The sequence below is a fragment of the Sorex araneus genome, chromosome 11 (genome assembly GCF_027595985.1).
Source record: "Sorex araneus isolate mSorAra2 chromosome 11, mSorAra2.pri, whole genome shotgun sequence".
Classification (NCBI taxonomy): Eukaryota; Metazoa; Chordata; class Mammalia; order Eulipotyphla; family Soricidae; genus Sorex; species Sorex araneus.
The window spans coordinates 8,722,358-8,734,698 of NC_073312.1; the positions used below are offsets into that span (position 1 = coordinate 8,722,358).

General features: G+C 46.2%; 1 protein-coding gene across 1 annotated transcript in view; it reads left to right on the forward strand.

The window, feature by feature from the left end:
- The first annotated feature begins 6,223 nt into the window (after positions 1–6,223).
- Positions 6,224–12,341, forward strand: part of CACUL1 (CDK2 associated cullin domain 1) — a 78,781-nt gene continuing 72,663 nt past the window's right edge. Inside the window, exon 1 of the mRNA XM_004611892.2 lies at positions 6,224–6,915. Within this exon, the coding sequence (XP_004611949.2) occupies positions 6,546–6,915 (370 nt within the window). The 5' untranslated portion in view covers positions 6,224–6,545. The remainder of the gene's footprint in view (positions 6,916–12,341) is intronic.

Consider the following 12,341-nt stretch of genomic DNA (forward strand, 5'->3'; position numbering starts at 1 on the left):
TAAACTACTTTTGGTATCGGCAGCTCCTCGCAGAATGTCTCCAGACTGAGAACTAAGCCGCGGCCCCATGCCTGCCCAGGAGGGGAAAGGTCTTTCTCTCTCTCGCCTCTTCCTTGCCAGGGGTGAAGGGCGTGGCGACCGCCATATTATGACGATCACAGATGAGAGTTACAAGCTTGCAATAATCCAATATCTGGAAAAAATCTCCCTGGACTTAGTTGCTAAAGTACAGAAATCCAAAACCGCACAACCGCTACTGTGGCCGTGACCTCATATCTCTTCACAACAGGTCTGACTCAGTGGGAAACTCCTAACAATAATAGTGAGGTTTTTGTTGAAATATTGAATGTAACCAAAGTAAAGAGAAAGTAAAGTGAAATTTATCAGTTACAGGGGGTGGGAGTGGGGGTGGGATGAGAGGTGTACTCGGTTTTTCTTTTCTTTTTTTTTTTTTTTGATGGTGGAATATGGGCACTGATGAAGGGATGATTGTTTCAGCATTGTATAACTGAGACTTAAGCCTGAAGGCATTACAATTTTCCACTTGGTGATTCAATAAAATAAAATTTTAATTTAAAAAAAGACTTGCAACAGTTCTGGGAGGAACTATGGGAACTTTTCATTTTACAGTTCCCTTTATCCTAAAGCATTTCCTTAGTTCCTGCTCATCAGGCTTATGGAGAGAACCTGCATCTCTTTCTGTTTCTGTTAGGACGGAATTTAGGAATAAAATGCTAAGACGCAGGATAAAGAAACACAATCTAAGCTTGAAAGGAATCCTAAATAGAAATCCTGAATCCCCAAGTGGCTCCCCATCTCCATCCTCACTACCTGCGGTAACCTCAGGGTGCAACTACTGAGGCTTGAGTTACTTACACGTCTCTAATCCTCTTACCCTCAATCAAGATCATTCCAGTAGCTTTGCAGTTAGATTTTCAACTGCATTATGCATCACAAGTCGTTTCTTGGTCAAATGCAACAGTGGTACCACTATAATCTCTTGGAGATTAAAAACAAGTATTCAGTCTTCTTTATCTTAGTATAGTTTATCTCTATATCAAACTTATGATTTTGAGCTTTTCAAGCTAATACCTTCATGGAAGTAATAAGTGTAAAATGAATTAGCAATTAAAATTGATCTGTGTCTATTGTTTATCACAGTCTTCTTGGAGTCAGTTCTTACCTGACTTAGAAGAGGCATGTGGGTTTTTTTTTTTCATATAATTATTCTTTCTTCTTTCCTCCTCTTGCTTAACTCTGAGCAATTTCCTTCCTAATAAAGCTAGAGCAGATGGATAGATTAGACAGGAAAATGTAAAAATAGTAATAACTGTTTTCTGCTACAGAAAAATGACTCTCATAGTACAAGCTATATTGTAAGAGTTGACTGAAGAACAGGGGCCAGAGCGATAGTACAGCAGGATGTTTGTTTGCAGGAAGGATATTTTCCTTGTGTGCTCCATAAGTTCCTCTAAGCACCACCGTGAGTGATCCCTGAGTGCAGGAACAGGAGCAAGTCCCGAGTACCTCTGGGTGTAGCCCAAACTCCCCCCTGCCAGAAAAGGAGTTGACTAAAGAAAGCTACTAAGTAATATTTCAAGAATATTCGAATTATTCATGCATTTATTTATGAAGTGTTACAATGAAATAACATATAATTATAAGGGACACTGCCTCATTTGCCAAGGTGTGAAAAATTAGATGGGCCGAAGAAATAAAACAAAAAAAAAGAAAAAGAAAAAAAAAGAAAAAAATTAGATGGGCCAGACACAAAATGTGATTTGGAGATGACCGCTGGACTAGAGCCATTGCTGACTGGATTCCATGGGACGCCCAAAGAATGCCTGGCTGCCCACCTACGAGATGGTCAAACTTCTTTGTCAAGACCCTGAATGATGCTCTTCATGTTCCTGGAGCGAGCAGACACCATTGGGCTACACTAGCACTCGACAACTAGTGCGGAGATGCTACTGGTGCCCATTCGAGCAAATTGATGAGCAACAGGATGACAAGTGATACAAATAATAATGAAATAGTAAGTGGGAAAGGTGATATTAGGATATATGCATGTGTATATATTATACTTGTATGATATATATACTAATATATATACTTACATATATACTTGCATTTATATATATGCTTGTTCTTGTTTATACTTAAATATAACTTGTACATATATACTTATATACGCACATATATACTTACATGAAAAAATGTTTGTGAACTTGATAATTGAACCCAGAGCTCATGCATGTAAAGCACATGCTCTACCACAGAGCTACTTTCACGGTCCAACACTTGGTATTTCAAGTCATACAAAGATGTACAGTGATGTAGTAACAGAGTCTATGTGTGCACCCACCAAGTTAAACAGAATAATTAGTGATATATTTAACAAAAATTAGCTTAACAAAAGTATGTCCTTTCTTTGAATCAGAACATACACAATTTAGTATACATATATGTATAAATAGAGTATAAATACGAAGGGAAAGGAATGGAGAGGATTGGCTGAAGTCCTGTAAAGGTTAAATTTCCGGGGATTAGATCTTTGGGTCTACAAAGTGTGTTATTGTCTACCCTGCACTCATTTTTTTTTTTTTGGGTCACACCCGGTGATGCACAGGGGTTACTCTTGGCTCTGTACTCAGGAATTACTCCTGGTGATGCTCAGGGGACTATATGGGATGCTGGGAATTGAACCCAGGTCGGCCGCATGCAAGGCAAACGCCCTGCCAGCTGTGCTATTGCTCCAGCCCCATACCCTGCACTCATTTTAAACTTCCCAATCAAACCCCAATTTTTACTCATGTACCCACCTTTCCCTTTTTCAGCCAATGTATGCCTTTGAAGAGAAGCTGATCTGATCCTGGGCTCCAGGGGTTGGCCCGATTTCCCAGGAATAAATCTATACCCTCCCAATCCAGGCTTCAGGAATGCAGGCCGGGTGGACTGGGTCAGGAGCAGGCCACAGAGGGTGTGAGGGCTTCTGAGGGCTGCTGGGACAGAACCCGCTTACTCATAATAGAACAATAGAGAACTCATCAGAAGTCGCAGGCCCTCCTTGTCTGGACACTGTTGACCATGCACATGAGGCTGAGGGGCTGTGGGAACTGCTTTTCCCTGAAGAGGCAAGCCTGCCAAAGAAGTCAGGACAAAGAGAGTGGCCAGGAGCCGCGGCTACTCACCAGGCCTCACCTTGACCCTTTCTAGGCTTCAGTGGTCTGTTAGCCAATAAAAAATACTTAAATAGGCTTTTTACTTGAGATTTGTTTCCAGAAGCCCCAAGAAACATTTTAACATATATAATCCCAATTTATACTTCCTTCTGTTGTTTGTGTTTATTTTATCCTTTAAGTTTGAGACTATTTTCTGATTTTGAAAGTACTTGCTCATTAGTGTGAATGTAGAAAACATTAAAAGACACTAAGAGACTCATTAAAACCACCCAGAGTCCCATTATCTCTAGACAACTGTTGTTTTGAATTTTGTATTCAGGTATCCAAATGTACACATGTATTTTGCATCACATACATATATATGTATTTAATGAAATATATATTTGATAAAAAGTCACAGCCCAGGAAAGATAGGAACTAAAAAAATGTAAAACAAGGTAACTAGATTTTACATTTAAAATTAACGTGTAATGTATAGTATACATTAACCTGTGTGATAACTATTCTGTGTTGTCAGTAGTTATTCCTGATCTCCACATTTCATAACAAATCATCTAATATTTTAATATTTACTAAAACACATGCTTTTAATATAAGAACGTGTCATATGTACAAGAACAACCAATTATCAACATGTCCATTTGGTTAACCCCCCAATAGGTGGTTTCTTCTTTGTTGGGGGGGCCACATCCTATATATTCCTGGCTCTGTGTTCACAGTTCATTCCTGGTGGGGCTCAGGGTACTATATTCAGTGCCAGGGATCAAACCTGGATTAGCCACATGGAAGGTAAGTGCCCTACCTGCTATCTCTCAGGCCCCCATGTTGTTTATCCTTATTTATGGTTAGCTGCATCCTGTCAGTTTTACTTTGGCCCAGTCCTCACTGGATTTTTTTCCATAATGTTGTTTTTAAGCAATTATCACAAAAATTGCTGCCTTACATTGATCGTCTTGGCAACATGCATTTGATGGTTGTATTTGTGTATGGGATAAAAACTCTGGAACAGGGCCTTATTATATTGCCACAGTACTATGCTTTCAGTCCTAAATGTTTCCTAATTCCCATTATGATTCTCTGATGCCTGAGTGGATAGGAAGAGAAATAGGGTGGTTTACCAGCTGTCTTTTAGTCATTGATTTCTAACTGAACTACACGGTGGTCAGAGAATGTGGTTGCTATGATACCAGTCATTAGACATGTAGAGAGACTTGCTCTCCGTTTCACATACTCTTGAAAGAAGTGTGTGTTGAATGCAGTGTTCGTGATGTGTTCATCAATTAAGTTTGGTAACTGTGGCTCAAATCTTCAAGTCCTTGATAGGATTTTTTGGGGGTCCATGGTTGGGGGTGGTAGCTTCTTGTGACTGCTGTTACAAATGACCACAGATGGGGTGACTTAAAAGGACAAATATTCTCTCACAGCTGTGGAAGCCTCTAACCTCTGAAACCAAAGCTGCCCTCTCTGCCGGCTCTGGGACTCCATTCCTGGCTTCTCACAGCCTTAGTAAATTTCTTCCAGTCACTGCCTCTGTGGTCACACTGTCCCCTCTGCTTCCATATTCTTGATCTCAAGCCCCTTGCTGCTTTTTTTTTTTTTTTCTGATGAGGCCACTTGTGGGTGGATTCATGGCCAGCTTGGGATACAACTTCCATGGGGAGGGGAAGGGAAGTCTCTAGATTCACCCCACTGCAACCTGGCATGGATGTATGTGAACAGCCAGCGGATTTCTTTTTGTAACTTGTCAACTTTTGTCTCAGATTTTTAAACATTAGAACACGACATTAACGATTCTTCTCTTTTCCTTGAGGAGTGATACTTTTACTATGCAGATCTCTAGGATACTTTTACTCTGCAGATGCCCAGGCTCCTGGGACACCTCGTTTAGGATACAAAGTTCCCCAATTCCATGGGGAACTGTCTAAAAGCAATGTGCCTTCTCCCACGTCTCACCCCCAACCTATTTTTTTTTCTTTTTCGGGAAAAACATCAAATTCTAGGCTTACATTTCCCCCCCACTAACATTAAAAAAAATTCTTTTACCATTTCTAAAAAGTCTTAGCAGAACTACAAATTTTGTCCCAGGGTAAGAGCACTTAAACGGAAGGGCTACTATATACCCACTGGTCAAAATGAGGGCCTGTGTTGTGCAATGTAACGGTTCTGGTCGGTTAAGGCAGTCTAACATGTAGCACAGCGCGGGTCCGAAGGGGCAAGCAGAAAGGTGGCGGCCAGAATCCACGCAGAGTCTATGGGAGGCAATTTCGCGCGGGCTGCAGGGATTCCTCCCGCCGACCTCCTATCGGGGGAAACCCAGGTTCCCCCTTTGCCGGCCGAAACGGGTCGTGCCGGCGTTTTCTAGACCAAATGCCCGCGTGTGCGGGGTCCCACGGTCCATCAGGACCTGCTTGCAGAACAGGCACGGGCTGCGGGGGTCCCGAGAAAGGCCCTTCTCTCCGGGGTTTGGAGGAACTCTCACGGTGGCCGGGACCCCCCGCCCTGGCGCCCGCAGCGCGACCCTCGGCGCCGGGACCGGGTTAACGCCTGGCTTCCGCGTGGGCCGGCGCGGAGGGGCCTTCCGTGGCCGGCCCCGCGCGTCCGCGGCTGACCGCTCTCTAGTCCAGCTCTTTCGTCTGGCTTCGGGCGCGGGATCCGGGCGGAGACACCCGAGTCCAGTCCCGTCCAGGGCCGCGGTGCGACCCGCGGCCTCTGCGCGGGGGGTGGACCCCGGGCTTCGTCCTCTGCCACGGTCAGAAACGCCCCCCACCCCCCGCGCCCAAGGCCGCAGCCAGCAGCGCGCGCGCCGGCCGCGCATCTCGGGAGTCCGCGGGGCGCCCGGTCGCCCCGGCAACCGGCCGACCAGCGCGCTTGCGCAGTCACATTCCCTTATCACGTGGGGGCGGCCGGGGGCGGGGCCGGCGCCCTGTGACGGCGCTGGCGCGGGGGACGGAGGGCGGCTCGTCGCGCCCGCCCCGTGTCGCCCGGCTCTCTCGCGACTCGCTCCCCGCACCACGTGCCCTCCGGGCCGCTCCCCCGCGGCCGTCCCGCCCCCCCACCCCCACCGCCCGGCTGCCCTTGCCAACCGCCTGTGGGAGGCTGCTGTAAAATGTCGTGAGGGCCGCCGCCGCTTTACGGCTGCCTCTCCCCGACCCGAGCCCGGGAGCGTCCAGCGCCGTCAGCCCGAGTCCTCGGAGCCCGCAGGGAGCCCGGGCGGCCGGCCGGCGACAGAGCCGCCGCCCCCCGCGCCGCGCCCGGCCCGGCCCCCGGCGATGTGAGCTCGCGGAGGGCGCCGGTGCCCCCTGGCCCGCGCTGGAGACGGGCGGCAGGTGCCTGCGCGGCGGGCGGGTGCTGGGGGCCTGCAGGATGGAGGAGAGCATGGAGGAGGAGGAGGGGGGCAGCTACGAGGCGATGATGGACGACCAGAACCACAACAACTGGGAGGCGGCCGCCGACGGCTTCCGGCAGCCCCCGCCGGCGCCCGCGCCGCTGCCGGCGCCCGCCCGGGAGCCCCCCGGGGCGCAGCTGCTGGCGGTGCCCGCGGGCGCGGCGGACAGGAAGGGCCCCAAGGAGGGGCTGGCCCTGGGCGCGCCGCCGCCGCCGCCGCCGGCCCCCGAGGCCAACGGGGTGATCATGATGTTGAAGAGCTGCGACGCGGCCGCCGCCGGGGCCAAGGCGGCCCCCGCCCCCAGCGCCAGCGCCACCATCAACATCAACACCTCCACCTCCAAGTTCTGTGAGTGCAGCCCGGACGGCCCCGCGGCCTTTGTTCGGGGCCCTCGGGTGGGGGCGGGGGCCGCGCCGGGACCCCCAGCCCCGCCCCCGGCGATCGAGCCTCCGAGGGGCCTCCCCACCCCCCGCCCCCGTGCCCCCTGAAAGTTTCCCCCGCAGACCCGCAGAGGGTAGAATCACGGGGCCTCTTATTTAGTCTATTCTTCTTCTTATTATTATTCATTATTATTTTCCCCTTCCCTGCTCTCGCTTTTGGTTTTTTAAAATTTTACTTATTCTATTTTTGGGGGTTTCGCAGCCCCCAGAGAGGAAAGCGACCTGGCAGCCCGTGCCTGTTTGGGGCTTGCCGCCTGCCCGCGCGTTGCAGCCGGCAGGAGCGAGAAAGTTGACCCATGTGGTCGCGGGTGGTGCACCCCCTTTCTCCGCCTTCTCTGCGGCGCGCGCCCCCCGCGCCCCGCCCGGGAAGGGTCCGGGCTGCTGCCCAGCCTGGAGCAACCGTCGGGGGCGACCCGCCGTTTTCGAAGCTCCGGATGGACCAGGAGGACTTACACCCCTACACCCCCACCCCCCCAACACCGCCCCGCCGGGCCGGGTCCCGTTAGCACGTGTCGATGGCCATGGGTCTGTGGAATTCTTGGGCTTGAAAGGAGTGCTCGCTCTGTTTGAGTGGCATGCAAAAAATGAAAAATAAAAAAGGAGACACCCCAAATCTGTTCTGTAATTCGAAACTGCCCCCCCCCCCCCGTTCCAGGATATGTGCCTCGCTTTCGCGCCTAGGAAATTAAAAAGCGATTTTTGCTTTCAGCGAGTTGGATTAGAGCTGGTGGGGATGAAAATTGCCCGTCGCAGCCAGGTTTTTCTCTCCTATTAATAACTGCAAGTTTTGAATGGCATCTAGTAAAGCAACTGGAGATTTCAATCCCCGGTTACTAATTTTATCCAACTGTAGTGGTTATTGTCCAATTAGGGGTACAGGGGAAATAGTTGCCTTGATTCAGATGTGTGTGAATAAGTCAAACTTGCACATTTGTGTGGAGAGACAGCCCTTGGTCTTACTTTATATGCCTCTGGGAGACTGCTTAAGGAAAAGGTCTTTGGTAGTTGAAGACAGTCTATGACTTTCCCATGATCTTTCCACTTTGCCTACAGGAGAAGAATATTCATATTGAGTAGTTTGTATGTTTCAGGTCTATTTTGTGAAATCAGATCTGGAACATAGAGTGACAGAAGTAATTTTGCTTTAGTGCTGAAGCAAAGTTCGTTGAAGAGTTTTAAACACATACTTTAAAGAGCAGAAATTAACACAATTAGGGAAAGAAGATGGATTTGCCAAAGATTGTTCTTTGAAGATTATTAAGCTGGACAGATCGCCAATAAAATTGACCAGGGAAAAAGATGCAAATACAGTGGGTGGGAAATGGGAGCTAACTGCAAATAAAATATTTTTAAAAAGAAGTCATGGATTGCTGTACATTAATCAGCTTGAAAGTCTAGGTGAAATGTGTGAACTCTTAGAAAACTCTTTGGACTAGAGCAATAGCACAGCGGGTAGGGTGTTTGCCTTGCACCTGGCTGACCCGGGTTTGATTCCCAGCATCCCATATGGTCCCCTGAGCACCACCAGGAGTAATTGCTGAGTGCAGAGCCAGGAGTAACCCCTGTGCATCGCCGGGTGTGACCCAAAAAAGCAAAAAAGAAAAAAGCGTGAAAGTTGGTATCAGAAGAATCCAATAACTTGAATTAATAATTAGCTCAAATTTTACAGACCTCCTCCTTTCAAAATCTTTGGACCCAAACAATTTTGTTAAATTGTATTGAGGTAATACTGCAATATGATATTATACAATTTCAGTTTTATATTATTGAAAATCTGTCGGTCTATATGGTGACCATTGATTTCCCCACTGGAACTTTCCCACCGCACCAAGGTGTCCTCTGGATTTACTCGGCGCCCTCCCTCCCCCCTCGAGTATTCTATTATTCTATTTACTGGCTGCTTTTTGCAATGCCAGGGATGCAGCTAATAATTTCTTTTTCAAATTGCTCTGGAAAAAACAAAACCAATATTAATCTCATTGAAAGATCAGTGAAGTTTAACCAAAAATAAGATGTGATTTAAAATTTGTCTCAGTAGACTCAGGGACAAAAAATAATTCTATATCACAATAATAATTCAATTAGATATTATTAAAACTCTTAGGCTCAGAAGATGAGATAAAGATTAAATGAAAACTTTGGGCAGAGAATTGAGAAATTTTAGATAAATTTAAGATAAGGATGCCCCTTAGCACATGTGTTGCTGAATATGTTAAGAAATATCTGGCTAACACTATCCTGATTATCCTGGCTAACACTGGGTGGTTGGGGGGAGGATAAAAATTATAAGGTGAGGGAGGAAAACGAATATTTTCATTTCTGCACAAAGCAGTTCTTTGAAAATAATGTCACGATCTGCAAGAACCATTAGAATTTGAGAAACTATTGGTAGGAGTTTAGTAGTGCTGCTGGATTTAAGACAGGCCTAGCAAAGTTAGGAGCATTTACTGCCTCTATAACTGTTGGTAAGAAAAATATTGCATAGAGCAATAGCAACAAAATAAAAAAGCCTTTAGCTTGAATTCAGGTATCCTGACCTTTGGGGTAGAGAGAACTCAGTAGGCTGAGTAGCTGGAAGCCCCTTCCAGGAGCAGCCCCTGAACACCTCGCCAGGAGTAGTAGAACACCGGTGAGACCCCGTTTTTTACTTTATTTATTTATTTATTTATTTATTTTAAAACAAAGGCTCAAGATCTTTAGGGAGAAAATATCCAAACTTTAACAAGGAACTAGAAGAGGGCCTAAATAATGAGAAACGTTTGTACCATGGTCTTAGAATAAAATTACTATAAGAAATTTCCACTTTCTTTTACCAGGGGAAGGGGAATTTGGGCCCCACCAGGTAGTGCTGAGCGCTTTCTCCTGGCTCTGCACTCAGTGGCACTCCTGGTGGGGCTTAGGGGATGGTAGCAGGTGCTGGAGATTGAGCTGGGATTGGCTGCGTGCAAGGCAAGTGCCTTACTCACTGTAATCTCTCTGCCCTGGAAATTTCTGTTTTCTTCATTTTGACAAATTCAGCTAAAATGCAGTCAAAATTCAGGTTGGTTTATCTGGCAAACTCAGTAACGGGATAAAGCTTATGAATGAATAGCTAAATCAATACAAAGATTTATTGGGTGCTTGGGTGGGGATGGGGCCGCTGCTACTGTTTTAAGGCTATATTAATAAAAGCTGATGTAAATTCAAGAACAGAAAAATCGATTCAGGGCACAAGAAGGCAGAGACTTAAGGTCTGTTTGGGAATGGAAGCAAGGTAGTAGTGCTCTCAGGGCGATGGCCAGACCTAGCAGCACAAACAGTGTAACTTTGTGTAAGTTAAATTGAAACAAAAGGAAACACAGTAGAAAAATTTCTTCTAATTGAATCTCCGAGAGATACATAGTTACAAAGCTGTTCAAGGTTGGGTTTCAGTTATACAATGTTCCGACCCTTGTCCTTTCATCAATGTACATTTTCCAGTGTACATTTCCCACCACTAACGTCATCAGTTTCCCTCCAGCCCCTGCCTCCTCTAACCCCCCCCAACTCCCGCCCCCCCAACCTGCCTCTGTGCAGACACTTCTCTCGCTCCTCTCCCCATCCGCCATCTTCTAGGCATTGTGGTTTGCAATATAGATACTGAGGGGTTATCATGGTCGTTCCTTTACCTACTGTGAGCACTTACCAGAGTGATCATTTCCAACTATCATGATCGTAATAGTCCCTTCTCTATCCCAACTGCCTTCTCTCCCAGCACTTGAGGCAGGCTTCCAACCGTGGATCAATCCTGACCCTTGTTTCTCCCGTCCTTGGGTATTAGTCTCATTCTGTTTCATTATATCCCACAAATGAGTGCTGTCATTCTATGTCTGTCCCTCTCCTGACTCATTTCATTCAGCACGGTACTTTCCATGTCCATCCCTTTAGAAGCAAATTTTATGACCATTTTTCCTGGTGACTGCGTAGTATTCCATTGTGTGGATGTCCCATAGTTTCTTTTCAGTCATGCATTCTTAGGCACTTGGGTGCTTTCCAGATTCTGGCTGTTGTGCATACTGCTGCAGTGAACATAGAAGTACAGATGGCATTTCTGTAGTTTGTTTTTGCACCCCCGGGGGTATATTCCCAGAAGTGGTATTGCTGGGTCGTGTGGAAGTTCTATTTCTAGTTTTTTGGGAAGGCCCATATTGTTTTCCAAAAAGGCTGGACTAGTCCGAGTTGCCACCAGCAGTGAATGAGTCCCTTTCTCATCTCATCCATGCCAGCACTGGTTTTTCTTGTTCTTTTTGATGTGTGCCAGTCTCTGTGGTATAAGATGATATCTCATTGTTATTTAGATTTGCGTCTCCCTGGTTAGTGATGTAGAGCATTTTTCATGTGCTTTATGGCCATTTGAATTTCTTTGAGAAGTTTCTGTTCCTTCTCCCCATTTTTTGATGGCATTGAATGATTTTCTTTCTTGTAAAGTTCTACCATTGCCTTATATATCTTTGATATTAATCCCTTCTCAGATGGGCATTGGATAAAAAAAAATTTGCCATTCCGTGGACAGTCTTTGTATCTTGGTCACTGTTTCTTTTGAGGTGCAGAAGCTTTTTAGTTTAATGTAGTCCCATTTGTTTATCTTTGCTTCCACTTGCTTAATCAGTGGTGTTTCATTTTTAAAGATGCCTTTAGCTTCCGTGTCATGGAGAGTGCTGCCTACGTTTTCCTCCATATACCTTATGGATTCAGGTCTGAGACTGGGTCTTTGATCCATTTTGATTTGACTTTTGTGCCTGGCATTTGAGTTCATTTTTCGCATGCAGCTGCCCAGTTTTCCAAGCACCACTTGTTGGAGGCTTTCCTTGTTCCACTTGATGTTTCTTGCTCCTTTATCAAAGACTTAGTGATCATGTATTTGAGGGTCTATGTCAGGATATTCAACTGTTCCATTGGTCTGCAGGCCCATCTTTATCCCAATACCTTGCTGGTTTAATTACCACCACTTTGGTAGTGCAGTTTGAGGTTGGGAAGGGTGATGCCTTCCATCTTTCTCCCCTCAAGGATTGCTTTAGCTATTTGTGGGGGTTTGTTGTTCCATATGAATTTAAGAAGTGTTTTATCTATTTCTTTGAAAGATGTCATGGGTATCCTTATAGGAACTGCAGTGAGTCTGTGTAATGCTTTGGGGAATTTTGCCATATTGACAATGTTAGTCTTCCTGATCCATGAGCAGGGACTGTATCTTCATTTCCTTGTGTCCTCTTTTATTTCCTGAAGTATGTTTTGTAGTTTTCTTTATATAGGCTCTTCACTTCTTTAGTTAAGCTGAATCTGAGGTACTTGATTTTCTGAGGCAGAATTTTTGGATGG